General features: G+C 37.6%; 1 protein-coding gene across 2 annotated transcripts in view; it reads right to left on the reverse strand.

Annotated features, from left to right (window-relative positions):
• Positions 1 to 20,016, reverse strand: part of CFAP95 (cilia and flagella associated protein 95) — an 83,311-nt gene extending 63,295 nt beyond the window's left edge. For both annotated transcript variants that reach the window (XM_074202348.1, XM_074202347.1), the window contains exon 1: positions 19,818 to 20,016. In XM_074202348.1, coding sequence (XP_074058449.1) covers positions 19,818 to 19,942 — 125 coding nt within the window. In that variant the 5' untranslated portion in view covers positions 19,943 to 20,016. The remainder of the gene's footprint in view (positions 1 to 19,817) is intronic.
• Positions 20,017 to 21,717: the final 1,701 nt, after the last annotated feature.

Here is a 21,717-nt window from a genome sequence, read left to right on the forward strand (position 1 = left end):
AAGATATCATCTTTCCTCCTCTTAAATATCAAACTCTCAGAAAAAAGTGGTCTTATCACTGCCTCTACTTCTCTCAATCTCTGTATTCCAGGTAAAATATACTATTTAATTGTCCCTCACTCACTCACTGTTCTCTCCTTCCAAGCAATTATTTGCTAAAGTCAAAATCAAACATGTCATAAAATCAGGTTCATTATTTTTCCTCTTCTACTTGTCCCTCCATTTCACTTTATCATTTCATAACCATTTATCCAGTCTCCCACATTCAAAGCCTGTGGATCACTCACCTTTTCTTAACATTCTACCTAGATTAAGATATTACTTTCTTTTCCTGCTCCTTCCTTCTTGGTCTCTTTTGCAGAATTCATCTAGGCTCTGTAGTTACACCTTTTTTCCCCCTCTATGCTATATCACTTAATGATATCATCAGTTCCCTTGGACTCAATTATCATCTCTATGCTGATGATTTACACAGAACTATTTATCCAGCCCTGATCTTTCTGGTGGCCTTTAATTTCAACATCTCCAATTGCCTATTTGATGTACAGAACTGGATGTCCTGGAGACATCTTTTTTAAAAATTTTATTTAATAGGGGCATGCTATGTTCACTTTTTAATTTCTTTTATTTTCTTTCTTTTTCATGTACTTTTCACCTTAGTCCTAATTTTGCTTTCACAACATATTAAAATCTGGAAATATGTTAAACACAATTGTACATATACAACTTATATAAGATTGTTTGCTGTCATGAAGAGGAAGGAGGGAAGGGAGGGTGGTAGAAAAATGTGAAACTAAAAAGCTTATAAAAAGAATGAATGTAGAAAATTACCTTTTCATGTAATTGGAAAAAATAAACAAAATTTTAAAAAATCGTTAGTCACTGATTCCCTCTTGCCTACTAAGTAAAATTCAAAGTTCTATGCCTAGCATTCAAGATCCTGCAAAATCTTGTATTACATTTTTTTTCCAATCTTCTCTCAAATTACTCCCCTGCCCATTCCCCTTCAAATTTCACATTTCAGACAAGGTCATCTAATCTTTTTTCTCTTCACCTAATAACTTCTCACTCATCCTTCAAAATCATTTTACATCAATTCAGTATGAAAAGAATATTATATAAATATTTCATTTGTTTTCCATTTATATACAATAGCAGTTTCTACCTATCATTTTTTTAATATTTGTAATTTTACAATTTTTACTCCACTCTCCTTTCCTTCCCTTCTCCACTCCCCCCACTGAATGCAATCTGATAATCTTTACATTGTTTTCATGCTATACCTTGATCAAAATTGAATATGTTGGGGCAGCTCTATAGTACAGTGAATAGAGTACTGGCCCTGGAGTCAGGCCTCAGACATTTAAATGCCTAGCTATGTGACCTTTGGCAAGTCACTTAACCCATTGCCTTAAATGAAGAAATTGAATGTATTGAGAAAAAAATAATATCCTTGAGGAAAAAATAAAATATTAGAGATAGCCAAAATTATGTAGTCATAAGACAACTTTTTTTTTAAATTGAAGGTCAGACTTCTGGCCAAGATGGCAGACAGAAGGCAGGCACAGTTCTAAAGTTGATCTTCCCCCATCAATGATATAGAAACAAACCTCTTAACAGAAATCCAATCCACAAAAACCCGGAAAAAAAAGCTAGGAGAAAGAACATCTACCTCAGGATTTGTCTTCCACAGGCAAGGGTGGGCACAGAGGGCAGATCAGCCACAGATCATCCTGATTAGGGGCTGGATTGGAGCCCTGGGAGCCTGAGGGCCCCAGTGCAGGACCTGCTTGATCAGCAGAGGGGCTAGACCACAGGGACTTGTGTCTACTAGGGAGTAGAGGCATTGGTGTTGGCACTGACCTTCTGGAGCTTGCCAACAGGGCTGGGGGGGAGAGTTCCATTGCAGGAGAGCTGCGGACACCATCCCTGGGCTCCTCTGGTCTGAGGAACTCTGAGTCCATGCCTCCATTGCCACTGAGGCCTCTTCTCAGAACAAACAATTACAGACTACTTCTGCCTCAGGCACAGCTGTGTGAGCAGAAGAACCAGCCCAGCTGACAATAGGGAGAGGATGACCTCACCTCAGGGTAAAGCCCACCACTGACTGAAGGCAAAAATATTCAACAGCTTCAATCACTCCCTCCAGGCTAAGAGAGTAGGCCTCAATCAAGGTCACAGACACTCCACAGAAAGCAACCAGCACTTCCTACTGGCCAGCTGGAGAAATTGCACTCAATGATTAAAGCCTCTAGGGATGCCAACATCAAACCTCTGTCAACAAGCCCATCCCCAACTCAAGATCTTAGCAAAATGAAGAAAGGGCAGCAAAAAGGTGGATCCATAGAAAAATTCCTGGCAGGAAAAGACCCTAACTCAGAGAAACCTAGAACCTCTGAGGAGAATATGATCTGGTCTCCAGCACAGAAAGACTTCCTTGAAGAAATAAGGAAGGAGTCAGGGGCAGCTAGGTGGTGCAGTGGATAGAGCACCAGCCCTAGAGTCAGGAGGACCTGAGTTCAAATCTAACCTCAGACACTTAATAATTACCTATCTGTGTGTCATAGGGCAAGCTCTTTGAGCCCATTTGCCTTGAAAAATCCTAAAAGAAAGAAAGAAAGAAAGAAAGAAAGAAAGAAAGAAAGAAAGAAAGAAAGAAAGAAAGAAGGAATTTAAAAATCAATTGGAAAATTTGGGAGAAATAATTAACATCTTGCAACAAGAAAACAAATCATTGGAAAATACAATTGGTCAACTACAAAATGAGACTAAATCTCTCATATCAATTGGACAAATACAAAATGAAAATGATTCTCTCTGAGATCCTCAATTGGGAAATGCAAAAAAAAGAAAATAATTCTCTCAAAATCTCAATTGATCAAAAGGAAAGCTCTTTCAAAAGTAGAATTGACCAAATTGGAAATGGAGTTGCAAAAGGTAAATGAAGAAAACTCCTCCTTAAAAAAAAAAAAGAATGGAGTCTGAGGAAACTAATAACTTCATGAGAGAGCAAGAGTCTGTTTAAAAAAATCAAAAAAATAGGAAAAAATGTAAAATACCTCATCAGCAAAACCATTGACCTCAAGAATAGGTCGAGGAGGGGCAATCTGAGAATTATTGGACTTCCTGAAAACATTGAAGAGAAAAAAAAAAAAAGCCTGGACTTTCTATTACAGGATCTAGTGATGGAAAATTGCTCTGATACCATGGAACCAGAGGGCAAAGTAGTTATGGAAAGAATACATCGATCACCTCCAGAAAAAGATCCTAAAATGAAAACACCAAGAAATGTTGTGGCCAAATTCCAGAACTATCAGATAAAAGAGAAAATCCTGCAAGCAGCCAGAAAGGAGCCACAGTAACGAATATGCAGGGCCTGGCTGCATCAACATCAAGGGATCGAAGGGTCTGGAATGCAATATTTAGAAGAGCAAAGGAGCTTGGAATGCAGCCAAGAATCCACTATCCCCCAAAGCTGAGCCTTCTCTTCCAGGGAATAAGATGGACATTTAATGAAATGGAAGAATTCCAAAAATTCCTGATGAAAAGACCAGAGCTAAATAGAAAATTTGGACATCAAACAGGAAGATCAAGAGACACATGAAAAGGTAAAAAAAAAAAAAAAAAAAAAAAAAAAAGGAGGGGGAGCTGGTAAAAGGGGAAAAAAAACTGCTATCCAATATGTTGAAACTGGCTATATCCCAGCATGGAGAAAAAGATTCTCTTGACTCTTAAGAATTGTAACTCTAACAGAGAGAATATACCTAACCAGAAGTGATGGACACTTATAACTTCTCCATGAGACTACTATCCAGTGAGATGAAACTGGCTATACCCCTACTTGGGAGGAAAAACTCTAATAAATCTCAAGAATTTTAACTCTATTAGATAGAATGTACTTAGCTAGAAGTGACGGATACTCAGAATTTTCTATGACTCAGATAGAATGATTTTAAAAACACTACTTCCTTAAAAAAGGAGCAGGAAGGAGACAGGAGTAGGGAGGGGACTGAATGGGGTAAATCTCATTAAACTAAGAGGTACAAAATACCTATGATAATAGAGGGGAAGAAGGGAAGAGATGAGAAACACCTGAATCATCTTCTCATCAGACTTGGCTTAAAGTCAACTTACATGCATACTCAGTTAACTTAAAAAACATCTAACCTTTCAAGTATTAAAAGGGGAAAAGGAGAAGGGGGACAGAGAAATGGAGGGGAAGGGGGGAAAGGGGAACTAAGAAAAGGAAGGGAAAAGGAGAAAAAAGGTAAAGGGGAAAGAAAGGGGAGGGGTTGGATATAGGAGGGCAAACACAGTGAAGGGGGTGGTATTCAGAAACAAAATACCTGGCAATATGGATAAGGGGGGGAAGGGGGAAATACAAACAAAGGGAAGATAGCATGGAGGGCAATAAAGAATTTGAATGTGAATGGGATGAACTCTCCCTTAAAACAAAGCAAATAGCAAAGTGGATTAAAAACCAGAATCCTACAAGAAACTCATTTGAAGCAGTAAGATTCATATAGAGTAAAGGTGAAAGGTTGGAGCAAAATATTTTGCTTGAGCTGAAGTGAAAAAAGCAGGAGTAGCAATCCTTCTCTCAGACAAAGCAGCTGCAAAAATAAATAGCATTAAAAGAGATAAGGAGGGAAACTATATTCTCCTAAAAGGTACCATGGACAATTAAGTGATTTCAATACTGAATATATATGCATCCAATGGGATAGTATCCAAATTGTCAAGAGGAGAAGCTGAAAGAATTACAGGAAGACATAGACAGCAAAACTCTACTAGTGGGAGACCTCAACCTCCTGTTTTCAGATCTAAATAAATTGAATCATAAAATAAACAAGAAAGAAGTTAAGGAGGTAAATAGATTGTTAGAAAAACTAGCTATGGTAGACTTACAGAGGAAATTGAATGGAGATAGAAAGGAATATACCTTTTTCTCGGCAGTACATGGAACTTATACAAAAATTGAGCATGTACTAGGACATAAAAATGTAATGATCAACTGCAGAAAGGCAGAAATGATGAATACATCTTTCTCAGATCACAATGCAATAAAAGTCATATGCAATATTGGCCCAGGGAGATATAGACCCAGCACCAATTGGAATTTGAATAACCTCATTTTAAAGAATGAGTGGATCAAAAAACAAATTATAGAAAAAATTAATCATTTTATCCTAGATAATGACAATAATGAAACAACACACCAAAACCTATAGGATTCACTCAAAGCGGCTGTCAGGGGATATATTATATCTTTAAATGCTTGCATGAATAAATTAGAGAAAGAGGAAATCAATGAATTAAACATGCAACTAAAAAATTTAGAGAAAGAACAAATTAAAAATCTCCAATTAAATACCAAATTAGAAAATCTAAAAATTAAAGGAGAAATTAATAAAATTGAAAACAACAAACCTATTGAACTAATAAAATTAAGAGTTGGTTTTATGAAAAAAACAATAAAATTGATAAACCTCTGGTTAATTTGATTAAAGAAAAGAAGAAAACCAAATTGCTAGTATCATAAACAAAAAAGGTGAACTCACCACCAATGAGGAAGAAATTAAGGTAATAATTTGAAATTATTTTGCCCAACTCTATGCCAATAAATTTGATAATATAAGTGAAATGGATGAACATTTACAAAAATGTAAGTTGACCAGGTTAAATGAAGAGGAGATTAAATACCTAAACAGGCTTATCTCAAAAAAGAAATTCAACAAGCCATCATTGAACTCCCTAAGAAAAAAATCTCCGAGGCTTGATGGATTCACAAGTGAATTCTACCAAACATTTAAGGAACAATTGGTTCCAATTCTACATAAACTCTTTGGAAAAATAGGGGAGGATGGAACTCTGCCTAACTCTATGAAACCAATATGGTGTTGATACCTGAACCAGGAAGAGTTAAAACAGAGAAAGAAAATTATAGACCTATCTTCCTGATGAATATAGATGCAAAAATATTTTTTTTAGGTTTTTGCAAGGCAAATGGGGTTAATGGCTTGCCCAAGGCCACACAGCTAGGTAATTATTAAGTGTCTGAAACCAGATTTGAACCCAGGTACTCCTGACTCCAAGGTCCAGTGCTTTATCCACTGCGCCACCTAGCCACCCCAGATGCAAAAATCCTAAATAAAATCTTAGCAAAACAATAACAACAAGTAATCAGTGGGATAATATATTATGATCAAGTGGGATTTATCCCAGGAATGCAGAGTTGGTTCAATATTAGGAAAACTGTCAGTATAATCAATTATATCAACAACAAACCTATCAAATTATATGATCATATCAATAGATGCTGAAAAAGCTTTTGACAAAATAGTGTCCATTCCTACTAAAAAACACTAGAGAGTGTAGGAATAAATGGACTGTTCCTTAGTATAATTAGCAGTATCTATCTGAAACCATCAAAAAAAAGCATTATATTCAATGGGGAGAGGCTAGAGGCATTCCCAATAAGATCAGGAGTGAAACAAGGGTGCCCATTATCACCACTACTATTCAATGTCATATTAGAAATGTTAGCTTCAGCAATTAGAGAAGAAAAAGAAATTGAAGGAATTAGAATTGGGAAGGATGAGACAAAACTCTCACTCTTTGCAGATGACATGATAGTATACCTAAACAGAATCCCAAGAAATCATCCAAAAAACTACTGGAAACAATTAGCAATTTTAGCAAAGTTGCAGGATATAAAATAAACCCTCATGAATCTTCAACTTTTCTATATATGAGTAGCAAGATACAGCAAAAGAAGAGCTAGAAAGAGAAATCGCAATCAAAGTAACCTGAGACAATATAAAATACCTGTGAGTCTATTTGCCAAGGCAGACTCAGAAACTTTTTGAAAACTATTATAAAACACTTCTTACACAAATTAAATCAGATTTAAACAACTGGACAAACATCAACTGTTCACGGATAGGTAGAGCTAATATAATAAAAATGACAATTCTACCAAAACTAAACCTCCTGTTTAGTGCCCTATCAATCAAAATTCCAATAAGTTACTTTAATGAGTTAGAAAAAGTTGTAAGTAAATTCATATGGAGAAATAAAAAGTCAAGAATATCCAGGGATAAGGGGCAGCTAGGTGGCATAGTGGATAAAGCACTGGCCCTGGAGTCAGGAGTACCTGGGTTCAAATTCAGTCTCAGACACTTGGTAATTACCTAGCTGTGTGGCCTTGGGCAAGCCACTTAACCTCATTTGCCTTGCAAAAACCTAAAAAAAAAAAAAAAAGAATATCCAGGGATTTAATGAAAAAAAGTGCAAAAGAAGGGGGGCTTAGCCCTACCTGATCTAAAATTATATTATAAAGCATCAGTCATCAAAACTGTTTGGTATTGGCTAAGAAATAGAGTGGTGGACCAGTGGAATAGACTAGATGCAAAAGCAGGAGATGATTATAGTAATCTGCTGTTTGATAAACCCAAAGAGTCCAGTTATTGGAATAAAAACTCTCTCTTTGATAAAAACTGCTGGGAAAATTGGAAGTTAGTATGGAAGAAACTTAGATTAAACCAACACCTCACACCCTATTCCAAGAGAAGATCCAAATAGATACAGGATTTAGACATAAAAAATAATACTATAAGCAAATCAGAAGATCAAGGACTAGTTTACCTTTCAGATCTATGGAAAGTGGAGCAGTTTATGACTAAGGAAAACAAACTAGATGATATAAACAAACTAGATGATTTTGATTACATTAAATTAAAAAGCTTTTGCACAGATAAAACCACTGCAACCAAGATCAAAAGAAATATAGTAAACTGGGAAACCATCTTTACAACTAATGTTTCTGACAAAGGACTCATTTCTAAAATATACAGAGAACTGAGTCATATTTTAAATAAAAAGCCATTCTCCAGTTGACAAATAGTCAAAGGATATGCAAAGGCAATTTACAGATGAGAAGATCAAAGCAATCCATAGTCAGATGAAAAATTGCTCTAAATCATTACTTATTAGAGAAATGCAAATTAAAGCTTCTCTGAGGTACCACCTCACACCTCTCAAACTGGCCAACATGACCAGAAAAGGATAATGATCATTGTTGGAAGGGCTGTGGGAAATCTGGGGCACGATTACATTGTTGGTGGAGCTGTGAACTCATCCCCAACCTTTCTGGAGAAAAATTTGGAACTATGACCAAAGGGCAACAAAAAATGTGCATACCCTTTGATCCAGCAATACCACTACTGGGATTATGTATACCCTAATATACTTGTACAAAAATATTCATAGCCGCCCTGTTTGTGGTGGCAAAGAATTGGAAATCAAGTAAATGTCCTTCAATTGGGGAATGGCTTAGCAAACTGTGGTATAAGTATGTCATGGAACACTATTGTTCTATTAGAAACCAGGAGGGATGGGAATTCAGGGAAGCCTGAAGGGATTTGCATGAACTGACGCTGAGTGAGATGAGCAGAACCAGAAAAACACTGTACACCCTAACAGCAACATGGGGGTGATGATTAACCTTGATGGACATGCTTATTTCATCAGTGCAACAATCAGGAACAATTTGGGGCTGTCTGCAATGGAAAATACCATCTATATCCAGATAAAGAACCATGGATTTGAACAAAGTTCAAGGACTATTCCCTTTAATTTAGGAAAAAAACTGCTATCTTATTGTCTGATATTGTTATCTCATACTTTATGTTTCTTCTTTAAGGATATGATTTCTCTCTCATCACACTCAATTTGGATCAATGTACAACATGGAAACAATTGTAAAGACTAACAAATTGCTTTCTTGGTGGGGGGAGGGAAGTAAGATGGGGGGAAATTGTAAAACTCAAAATAAATAAAAATAAATAAAAACTAAAAAATTGAAGGTTGGGGCAGCTAGGTGGCACAGTGGATAGAGCACAGACCCTGGAGTCAGGAGTACCTGAGCTCAAATCCGGCCTCAGACACTTAATAATTACCTAGCTGTGTGGCCTTGGGCAAGCCACTTAACCCCATTGCCTTGCAAAAAAAAAAAAAACTAAAAAAAAAATTGAAGGTCTTTGGTCTTTGTCTAAACTAAACAGTTCTTTCTCTGGATACAGTTGTATTCTCCATCACAGATGCCCTAAAATTATCCCTGATAATTGCACTGATGGAATGAGCAAGCCCATTGATGTTGATCATCACCCCCATGTTGCTGTTTCAGTGTACAATATTCTTCTGCCTCTGCTCATCTCACTCAGCATCGATTTATGCAAATCTTTCCAGGCTTCTCTGAAATCCCATCCTTCCTGGTTTCTAAAAAAACAATAGTATTCCATAATGTACATATACTACAATTTGTTCAACCATTTCCCAACTGATGGACATTCAACTCGATTTCCAATTCTTTGCTACCACAAACAGAGCTACAGTGAATATGTTTGTATATGTGATGCTTTTACCCATTTTTCGTGATCTTTTCAGGGTATAGACCCAGTAGTGGTATTGCTGGATCAAAGGGTGTGAACATTTTTATTCCCCTTTGGGCATAATTCCAAATTGCTCTAGAGAAAGATTAGGTCAGTTCACAGCTCCACCAACAACATATTAGTGTCCCAGATTTCCCACAACACTTCCAACATTGATCATTGTCCTTTCTGGTCATATTGGTCAATCTGAGAAGTGTGAAAACAATTTTCTTTGAGACATTCTGCTTACAATAAATAGAATAATAGAATCTCAGAAAAGAGCTCAGAAATTCTTTATGCTCCTCTAAAGTAACCAAGACAATATTCCATTCAAATTTCATTGGAAATGGGAATTCAACTGCCCATTCCACTTTTGAACATCTCTGATCAGATTTTTTTCTCCCTTATATTGAACTAAAATTTGTCTTCCTAAAACTTTCACCCCTTGTCTTAGATCCTATCAACTATAATCCTTCCTTTTTCTCATAAATCTTTTTTATAATAATTCCTTAAATATGTGAAGACAGTTATCATGACACCACATCATATCTTTTCTTCCCCAGCTAAACACCCATGGTTCATTCAATCAGTCCTTTTATGCCATGGTCTTCAGTACCCCATCATCCCTGGAGCCTTTATCTGCATGAGAGAAATGATTATTATCTCTCTTATATTAATAACATTTACGATTGGAGAGATCCAAGATTTTCTCCTTTCCTATTTCCTCATTCTCTTAACATTTCCACAACCTTGTTCAGACCCACCCATTCAGGAAAACTGGCTAAGGTAGATTGTGCTTTCTGTTTTATTGTGTTTTAGTCAGATGGTCTGAATGAAAGTGGATCCCCACTTTGTCTAGATTGCCATAGAATGGATTGGTCTAAGAAGAAATGTCTCTTTGACCAAGATCAGAGTCACTTCCCCCAGATCTTCATTAGAATAAGTCATTCTATCATTAATTGTTAACCACTCAGAGTTAAATTCTACTGTCAGGAACACTACACTCTTCCAAGGGCACATAAGTGTTGATGGATTCCATGAGGGGTCTTAGTCATTAGAATGCAGAGAAATGGGGGCATAGGGGGTGATGAGATCAGTTGGTGACAAACTTTGTAAATCTTTTGTTTTGTAAAGGGAATCTTCCTTCATCCTTCCACACCTGAGGGCCTGACTTTCAACCTGACTTGGATCCATTGTTTTTGGTGGGGCTGTCAGGGAGCACAAGTCCTGGAAGACCAACCAAAAGAGACCCCTCTCCCCCGACTCTGGGAGAGAACTTGAGGAGATCTGAGGAAGGAGTAAGCCCTTTGACCTTCCAGCCTCCTGCTGAACTCTGGCCAGCTGGCCTAGCCAATTCAATCAGCAATTCAATTGTCTTCTCTTTAAAATCTTTCTAACTTTTCTATCCCTTTCTTAATATTCTGTAACTTCCTTTAATAAATCTATCTCTCTTTTCTTTCCAAAACCTGCATTCCCGAGTCTAAGTTGTGATCAGTGGCTACAATTAGAGAGTGCCACTTTTATTAATTATCTGCTAATGATATTTAATAAATTAGTTACCCAGAAACTATGTCTCTCAAACTTTTTATAAATCATATACATACACTCTAACTTGTCAGTGTCCTCTGTAAAAGCTAGCTTCCAGAAAACTCTAGATGTGGTCTACGCCAAGACTCATTGTTCTGATTCTAGGTACTGTGCCTGTCATTGTGCAATGAGGTACTATTGAAAAGAGTCCTGAGGAGAATTTGAAGACCCCAGTTCAAATTCTGATCCGATAATTATTACCTATGTGATTTGGGGCAATAAAATTATAAAAAATATTCATGGAATAGGGAGTTCTACTTCCTTCAGACCTTCATAATACTCAGAGATCAAAAACCACAATCCTAGGAGAGGAAGTAGCAAACTATATCTTTGTTTCCCCACTAATCTCTGCCATGGAACCCCAGAGAAGCTAGGAAACTGTTAGAACTTTACTGAACTAATATTTGTGGAATGAATTAACTCTTAGCTTCAAGCCCATAAAAACTTTTATAATGTCTCTAACCCTAAAAGGGGAATTGGGTTTGGAACAAGGAATAGAGGTGTGGTGGGTAGCTCTGATGAAGGCACCAAAGGAATGAGGGAAGTAGCTGAGTAAGGTTTCCACTGACCACCACAACAATGGAGGTAGAAAGTTTGCAGAAAAGAAGAGGATCAGCAGAGAATAAAGGATCTATATTAGACTGTGTCATAACTAAAAGACATTATCAACAACAGGGTAAGGCTCTAAAAATAGGAGGTGGAAGTGAAAAGAGCTATTCAAATATATGGCTTGATTGTAAATCACTGACTTTATAGTACATTCTCCTCTTTAAGGATGTCAGTTTTCAAATATAAATCTGAGAATTTTACTTCAGCTAATTTCATTTAAATTAAGTAAACTCTCATATAGAGAACAAAGAGCTAAAGATCCTTTTGTCATTGGTTTTCAGAAAAGCTTTTGATGTGTATGTCTTAAAAGAAAACCACATGGAGAGAAAAATATTGTCATGGAAGAATGACCACAAAGTCTCTTGTATTTGTTTATAAAATTTAAAGGGACTTAAAAAAAATTCCTACAATTAACAGCATTTGTGCGGATATGTATAATGAAGAATAAGAAAACAAAGTTAGATTTAAAAAAAATCATAGAGTAGCATGTTATACTGGAGAAAATAGCTAAGAGAATAAAAAACATCCCAAATTCTATTTTAAGAGCAGTTAGATGGAACAGTAAGGGCTGGGCCTGAAATATGGATATCAAATCTCTCAGAAATAACTATCTTTCCTTGGGCAAGGCACTTAAACTCTTTTTGTCTCCCTTTATTCAACTGCAAAAATAAGGATAAAAATAGCATCTACCTTCCTGGGTTGTAGAATCAAATCAGATTTGAAACAGTACTTGGCATAGCTAGCACTTAATATTTCCTTCCTTCCTTCCTTCCTTCCTTCCTTCCTTCCTTCCTTCCTTCCTTCCTTCTTTCCTTCCTTCCTTCCCCTTTGAGCAATAACCATATGTAATCTGTCACTGGGCTCATATTTGAAAGTTTTCCAGCATGGTAGGATCTACTAGGCTTTGAGAAAATAGCCTCATTAAGATGAGGCATCCAAATAGTACTTTAGTAGAAGATGCCTCAACTTTGGAAAATCAGTTGTTCTGAATAGCTGAGATTTAAGCACTAAAAAAAGTCTTGAAATCTTTTTCCAGAAAATGTATTCTATAATAGGGTTCTCTATCTTCATAAAAAAAGAACATGCAGAAAAAATTTAGTCATTTCTTAGATGATTTCAGTCATATTTATTGTCATTATCTCTGCTTAGTTTCTCCCCCAATCTATATAAACTCCCTTGTAACTTATCTTATAGTACCTTATATAGAGCTCTATATACAATAAGTGCTTAACATTTTTTAAAAATTGAAGTTAAATTATTCTTATGTTTTATATTCAGAGCTTACAGAGTTATAAATAAAATTATTTTTTATTCTTATGTCTGATTTTTATAGGGTTTTTTTGGTCCCTTCTCTTACTGTAAGACTAAATGTATTAATTTCACTTATGTTTTTCTGTTTCTGTTTTTTGGTTGTGGGAAAGGAGGGTGGTATGTATATGTGATTACTCTTTTCTCTTCCTACATTGCTAATATTGGCATATAAATCAGATAAACAAGCATGTTAAAACTGTGTGACCAGGGGTGGCTAGGTGGCACAGTGGATAGAGCACTGGCCTTGGAGTCAGGAGTACCTGAGTTCAAATCCAGCCTCAGCCACGTAATAATTACCTAGCTGTGTGGCCTTGGGAAAGCCACTTAAATCCCTGCCTTGCAAAAACTAAAAAAAAAAAAAAAAAAAAAAAAACTGAACATAAGGAGACAAGTTTTGAGGTTCTGGCCTATGTAAACAACATATATGAGTGTATGAATTTTATCATAGTAAATTTGATCATTTCAAAGGCCTTTGGGGATTAGGGTTAGAGCAAATATCTGAGTTCTAAGTAAGCTAGGTATTACTATACCATAGTATAGTGCCTTAGAACCTGGAGAATCCTCTGCCCTTTTGAATCCATTCTCCTGACAAATGACTCACAATTTTGGAAGGGCACCTGTCATGCTTACCCCTTGATTTATTTACTTGTTTACTTGCATTTGTACCTCTAACTTTAAGCAGAGTGTGTGACACATGATGAGCATTTAATGAGTGTTTTATCTATCTGTAACCCAAAAACGTCAAAATATTTCCATTTAATACAAAAGATCATAATCTCTGGAGAAAACTTTGTTTTAACTTAAAACAATGCTACATGTATAAAAATTCAAGATCCATCTTTGATTTCACTAGGAGTGTAATAAGTATGACTTACAGGCTATGACAGAAGTCTAGAAGTAAAAAAACAAAAAAAAATGTGACCTTTCTCTTGATTCTAATCCATTGCCACCTTATGGATAATTTCATGTAAAAAACTAGAAAAAATAAAAGATATGACATAATATCACTATAGTTTATTTTGTTTCCTTTTTTCCTTTTGATTTCTATTTCCTATATGCTATAGAAAAAATATTGATACTAAGGTTGTTGAACTGGGCTTAGGTAGGAAACAAATCGTATGAAATTTCAAATACATAAAATTAGATTTGGTCTGCAAGTCTCTTTAAATGTCACCATGGAGACTAGGGTATGAATTGTCTCCATGGAGATTCACATGAGATCTTTCTACTTAAAATTATCATCACACATAATCAAGTATAAGTTTAATCATAAGAAGCAACAGGAAAATTAAGGACATGTGAACCTTCAAGAGATAAAAACCAAACATTCCTGAATGTTATCATTCCATCATCAGAATGAATAGGAAGAAAGCTTTTAGTTCAGGTTCTTCCTCACTCAGTCTATAAAAAATGCTATGCTGATGTTTAACATGACAATAGTTTGTGAGAGAGATGCTTTAAAAAGGCATCAGATATTAGAAGGGAAATAAGGCATTTATGTAGCTCTTGCTAGCTGACTATTACTGTGTTAAGTGCTTTTTTTACAAATAGGATCTCATTTGATCTTCAGAGGCTATTAGTGTGAGAACCAGTGGAATAATTCTGATGGGTGTCATCCTCTTTACTAGCTCATCAATCAGTCATATAGCTCTCCAGAAAAGTTTTTTCGATTGCTTTAAGTCAATCTAAATAGCCATCCTGGCATAAAAACCCATTAGCAGTTATGTGTCTTTTCATGTGTTTTCTTTAAATATGCTTAATGAGGGATAGCTAGGTGGCACAATGGATGGAGAACCAGCCCTAGAGTCAGGAGGACTTGAGTTCAAATCAGCCCTAAGACACTTGACACTTACTAGCCTGTGACCCTGGGAAAGTCACTTAACACTGCTTGCCTCAGTTTCTTTATTTGCAAAATGAGCCACAGAAGGAAATGGAAAACCATTCTAGCATCTTTGCCCCAAATGGGGTCACAGTCAGACATGAAGAACAACATGAAGGGGGTGAATTTCATCAAGGAGAGATTTTAAAAATAAATAAGAGAAGCAGACATAAATACAAAAAAATCAGAAAAGGTTTACAATGCAAGATCCCGAAAGAACAAACAACTGGAATGAAAGGAATTCAAGAGTATATGAAAGAGGGCAGTTGGGTGGTGCAGTGGATAGAGCACCAGCCCTGGACTCAGGAGGACCTGAGTTCAAATCTGATCTCAGATACTTCACCAGCTGTGTGAATTTGGATTAGTCACTTAACCCCATTGTCATAAATTAAACAAATTTTTAAAGATTATATGAAGGAATTAATAATCAAATGAACAAATGAATGAAAAAGTATTTTATTAAGCACTTACTATATATGTAGTATATAGTATAAATACATAAAACTGGAAAAAGAAGAGGATCATCATTGTGCAGCTAGCAAGTACTTTATTTGGTAAGTGGTGGAGATCTGATCAAGGTTTCTGAACAGTGAAACAATGTGGCCAAGAGTTAGGATGATTACTCTAGCAATAGAATACTGTTGTACTGCACTAAACTCACAATGAAATTTGTTCATGTACTTAGGTTAGAGGAATTTTTTTTCTTGATCAGTGATTACATATTATCAACCAATTCAGTCAACTGATTATTCTTGATCAAATATTCAAATGAACTGCCAAGCACACATACTGCTATATTCAAGATAGGGGTTTGAAAAATATCTCCCTTCAAGAGATATGCAGAGAGCTCTACTGGGCACCTAAAGTACAATGACAAAACCAACAGTCTCTGCTTTCAAAGAGCAAACTTCTACTGAGAAATACAATTGAACTTAAATTAGCATAAATATCAAGCAATTTCAAGACTAAGGGTGTGGTGGTGGTGGTGGGGAATGGAATATAGAAATCAGGAAAGGCCTTGCTAATGTGGTGGACACTAAGCTGTGCTTTGAAGATTTTAAGAGGCAGAGGAGAAGAGGGATTGTGATCTAGTTATGGGGAGACCTTGAGCAAAAATAGAGGGGTGAGGAAGGTAGAATGTCCAATATGAAGAGCAGATGTTGACTATTTTGATTGGAAAAGAAAGCTGTATAGAGGAAAATAATATGAAATAAGATTGGAAATGGAATTGGGAAGCTGATTTTGGGAGAAGGGGATCAAATGATGGTAGGAGTCAGACAATAGAATGTCCTTAATATATAATTATTTGTGTGTTATTTGGTATAGTAGTAAAAATCATGCCATTAAAATATATATTCTGTGTCCTATAAAATATGGCAATATAAAGAATTCAAATTCAATTCAATATATATTTATTAAATACCTTTAGTGTATAAGGCAATACCTGCCTATAGTTTTCTAGAGAGATACAACCTGTGCATAAGTAACTAAAGTTAGTGAATAAAGGGGACAAAGGAAAGATAAGACACAGAAAATAAGGAGTCTGAAATATGGCAATGGCAGTGGAGTGTATGCCAGAAAAATATTGGAACAATTTGCTCCATGTTGCACAATTGTACTAAATTTATTAGCTTTAGAGGAACAGGAGGGGATTAGATCAAGGAATATGCAGGGTGACCCAAAAGTCTTAGTGTAGTTTTTGAGCTTGAGTAACTTTTTAAGTATTAGAAACACTACTACCTTATAAAACTTATCATTTGAAAGTTATTTAAATTTTCATAATTACTTAAGCTTTGGGAATTTCTTCCTGGAAAAACTAGCAAATATAATGTTGGTTTATTTTATTTATTAATATTCAATTTTTAAATTTTTGAGCTCCAAATTCTCTTTTTCCCTTCCATTTCTCCCCACATTAAGAAGGCAAGAAATATATCAATTATTCATGTGAAATCATGCAAAAATATTTCCATACTAGCCATGTTACCAAAAAAAGTAAGAAAAATAAAATGAAAAATTATGCTTCAATCTGCATCCATATTCCATCAGCTCTTTCAATGGAGGTGGATACATTTTCATCATAAGTCCTTTGGCATTGTCATGGATGTATAGATGAGAATAACCATTCTCTAAATCATTCTCTGTTAATCATCATATGATATTGCTGTGATTGTGTCCTCCTGCTTCTGCTCACTTCACTTTCCAGGAGTTCCTCTAAATTTTCACAGATTTTCTAAAATCATCCTGCTTGTGATTTTTACAGTACAATAGTATTTAATCACAATCATAAACCACAACTTCTTTAGCCATTCCTCAAGAAAAGGATATACTCTCAATTTTCAATTATTTGCCATCACAAAAAGAGAAGCTATAAATATCATACATATATACATATATATAATTCCTTTTTCTTTTCCTTTGACCTCTTTAGAATATGTACCTAGTAGTAGAAAGATTACTGGATCAAAGGATATGCATTTTTATAGCCCTTTGGGCTTAGGTTCAAATTGCTTTGCAGAATGGTTGAATTACTTCACAACTCCACTAACAATGCATCAGTGTCCAAAGTTTTTCACATCCCTCTCCAACATCCCCTGCCATTTTCCTTTTCTGTTATGTTAGTCAATCTGATTGATAAGTGTTTCCTCAGAGTTGTTTTAATTTAATTTAATTAATTAATGTTTAATTTAATCAATAGTGATTTAGAACAGCTAAATAAATATGACTGTAGATAGTTTTGATTTCAGCTCCTGGAAACTTCTTATTCATATCCTTTGACCATTTATCAATTGAAGGATGATTTGTATTTTTATAAATTTCACTTAGTTTTCTATATATTTAGAAATAAAACCTTTCACCAAGAAATGCTGTAAAAAATTAGGCTGTTAAATTCAGTGATGATGGGGCCGGTCAGGTGGTGCATTGGATAGAGCACCAGCCCTAGAGTCAGGAGTACCTGAGTTCAAATCCGGCCTCAGACACTTAATAATTACCTAGCTGTGTGGCCTTGGGCAAGTCACTTAACCCTTGCAAAACAAAAAAAAAAGCAACATAAATTCAATGATGATGGATATCATTCATTTCAACCCACTTAAAAGTCAGCTAGGGACTGTTTGCTGATCAGACTACCTGAAGTCCTTCTCATTTATGTACTTATCATTTCTCCTTCATGTAAGCTATATTCCAAGCAAACTAGACTTTATATCCAATTGTCTCCTATATCAATTTACTCCCTGCCTCCTGTATTTCTGCCTACTGACATCCTCTTTTCCTTTAAAGCCACTAGTTCAGTCACTAGCTAGGTGGTTCAGGAGCAGAAATGGATCTGAAAGCAGGCAGATCCAACTGCTGTGATGGTTCATTTTACTAGAATGCTTTTTTTCCACGTCTTTCCATTTTTTTAATCATTTGTTCTGAGAGATGGTTCATTCAAGTCAAGTCAACAAGCCCTTCTTAAGGAGCAGCTAGGTGGTGTAGTGTATAGAGCACCAACCCTGGAGTCAGGAGGACCTGAGTTCCAATCCAGTCTCATACACTTAATAATTACCTAGCTGGGTGGCCTTGGGCAAGCCACGTAACCTCAATGCCTTGTAAAAACCTAAAATTAAAAAAAAAAACCAAGCCCTTATTAAGCACCTACAATGGACTTGGCACTGAGTGAAACACTAGAGATACAGTCTCTTCTCTCAAAGAGCTTATAGTAAAGAAACATGCATATAAACATCAAAATTGTTGGACATAATAAAGGAGAGTTTATTTTAAGAAGAGGCAGTAAGATTAAGGAAGAATGCTGTATCTGAAGTCAGGCAGATCTGAGTTCAAATCTAACCTCAGAAACCACTAGTGTGTGAGATCTGGACAAGTCAACTTAATTTTTGTCTCAGTTTCCTTATTTTTGCAACGGAGATAAAAATAGCACCTATGTGTCAAGATTGTTGTGAGGATGAAATAAGATATTTGTAAAGCTCTCTTGGACCCTAAAACACTTTTTAAAAAAACAGCTCCTCCTCCACACCTTCCCTGATCCCTCTTGCCCCTGCCCCTCCCCATCTGAAAGGACCATTCTTTCCTTGGATTTTCCCACGTCACTTTGGATCATTCCTTTGTTTTCATCAAGTTCTCTCTTTAGCCACGCTTCGTGTGTAGACATTTTATCTCCTAATCTGGAAAATTCCCTGAAACTAGAAACTAGGCCAATAGTGCCGGACCTAGAGTCAAGAAACCTGGATCCATACAGCAGACAGGTCCAGAGTTTCTTGTAGACCTGTCATACCCCGCTTCCATCACTGTCCTTTGGACGCGTGTCCAGAGACTACAGCCTGACTCCGATCTATCTTTCTAGTCTTAGTCCATGCTTTGCCCCTTTCATCCGTCCAGCCTTGCTGTGAGGAAGGGGTCGGAAGGGCCAGAGCCACGGGGGCCCTCGCCCGGCGGGGCCGCCTCCCCTCACGAAGTGGGCGCCCTCTCCTGGAGGCGGGCTGGCTGGGAGGCTGGAGCCCCGCCATCCCCCCGGGGCTGTGCAGGCGCGCCCGGCACTGCGGGCCCCAGGGGCCAGGGAGCGCGGACACCGAGGGGAGGCGCCACGCGCGGGGAGGAGCCACTGGGGGCTCCGGGAGTGTCGGAAAGCGGCTGGGGTCGGAGCGGGCAGGCACCTAGCGGGGCTTCGTTCGGGCCAGCCCCACCTCGGGGCACAGGTGAGGTTAAAAAAGCAAATCGACACCGGGACTCTTTGCACTGTTCTGCCCACCCCGCGCTTTGGAGGAGGGGAGGAAGGGCAAGAGGAAGGGGCAAGGGAAGGGGAAGGGCATGGAGCCCGGCTGGCTTGGCCCCGGGAGGCTCTTCCAATCCTGAGGTCCTGTGATTCTACAAACGGCCTGCAGGGAGCGCGAGGCGACTAGAGGAGGGCCGTCGGTCCGGCGGCGACAAGCGGAGCGGCTCCCCCGTCCGGCCGTCCGGCCGTCTGCCAGCCTCTCCGCCCCTGGCAGTGAGGGAGGGCTCCTTACCAGCTGTGCACCAGGACCGGCTTCGAGTACTTCATGCGGTGGGAGCGGATGGTGAGGGAGCCTTTCCGCTCCAGGATGTCCGGGGGCCCCAGCTCCAAGTACCCGCCGCAGCTGAGCGTGGTCATGGCTTCTTCGTGGCCGGCCCGGGGCCAGGTGTCAAAGCTCCGGCCGCCCTGGCTCTCCGCGCAGCGTCTCTTCGTCTCCACGGCAACTGAAAGGAATGGGGCGGGGGCGGGGGCGGGGCTGTCGTGGGACCCGCACACACACACACACACACACACACACACACACACACACACACACACACACACACACACACACCCCTGTGGTCATGGGCAGATCACATACTCCCCAGTAGATTATGAGCCCCCTTGAAGGCAGGAATTGCCTTTTTCCTCCTTTTTCCTGACTTTTCCAGGCACAGAGTTGGCTTTAATAGATGCTTATTGAATTGAACCTTAGTAATAACAATGCTACTGGTGATATATTTATAGAGCACACTGTGCTAAAGTGTTTTACAATTATTGCGTTTAAAATTCACAGCAATCCTGGGAGGTTGGTGGCCATCACCCCCATTTTACTAATGAGAAAACCTTGGCAGAAGTCAAATGATTTGTCCAGAGTCGCACAGCTAATCTGGGTTGAATTTGAACTCATTTTAGTTACTCCTGGTTTATCGCTCTATCCACTGTGCCATAGAGAATGAGAAATGCAGAAAAGGAACCTCTCTCGCTTTAGACGTGGGGAAACCAGAGATGTGAAACATTGCATTGCTGTCGCTCTCTTTTGATGTGCCCATTTTTTTATTGTCATTTTTTGTTAGAAAAGTCAAGTAGCATTTATTAAATATCAGACATTGTACTAAGTATGGGGACACAAAGGCAAATAATAACAGTCCCTGTTAGAGAATTCAGTCAAATGGAAGAAACAACCTGTACATAATTTTGTACAAACAAGGATAAGTTGGAGATTATCTTAAAAGAAAGGTACTAAGAAGGCTGGGAAAGGTTTCTTGCAGATGTAGATTTTAGCTGAGATTTGAAAGAAGCCAGGGAAACCAGGAAGTTGAAATACTACTCAGGGGAAAGGGAGTGGGGAATATGTAAAAAAATAAAGGTGATATTAAAACTAGATTATTTAAACATCAATTTTTTTTTCAAAAGACTACTTTTTTTTTTAGGTTTTTGCAAGGTAAACGGGGTTAAGTAGCTTGCCCAAGGCCACACAGCTAGGTAATTATTAAGTACCTGAGACCGGATTTGAACCGAGGTACTCCTGACTCCAGGGCTGGTGCTTTATCCACTGCGCCACCTAGCTGCCCCTAAAAGACTTCTTTTAAAAGTGATTTTGAAGTTGTTATAAATTATAAAATCATAGGTCTGGCTTCCCATCCTAACTGGAACCCAACCACAAAATAAATGGAGCAAATTTGTTTGTGTTCCCCTTTTAGTGGAAGTTAGTCCATATTGTCTAAAATACTGAAATTGGGAGGTTCACTTTACTTCAAATGTAAAATATAGTTGGACAAAAACAGGGATTCTTAACCTTTTTTTTCTGTCATGGACCCTTTTGGCCATGTGATCCCCTTCTAAGAAGCAATACATAGCATTTACAAAGGAAAACTATGATGAAATAGTTATCAAACTATGTGAAAAATAAATTTATGAATCCAGGTTAAGAATCCTGCCTTGGAAGATTTCTAAGTATCCAGCTCTAAATCCTACTTAAAGAAATGAGAGAATTAGTTTTATGAGCTCTAAGACCTAGCACATGATTGATATGATTGTCCTCTAATATCCTATAAGGTATTGTGAGGAATATAAAAGAATCTGAAGACATAATTCTTCCTGAGATGTAGTTTGTAATTTATTTGATGTCTTTACCAGAGCCATTAGGTGTT

The sequence above is a fragment of the Macrotis lagotis genome, chromosome X (genome assembly GCF_037893015.1).
Source record: "Macrotis lagotis isolate mMagLag1 chromosome X, bilby.v1.9.chrom.fasta, whole genome shotgun sequence".
NCBI classification, from domain to species: Eukaryota; Metazoa; Chordata; class Mammalia; order Peramelemorphia; family Peramelidae; genus Macrotis; species Macrotis lagotis.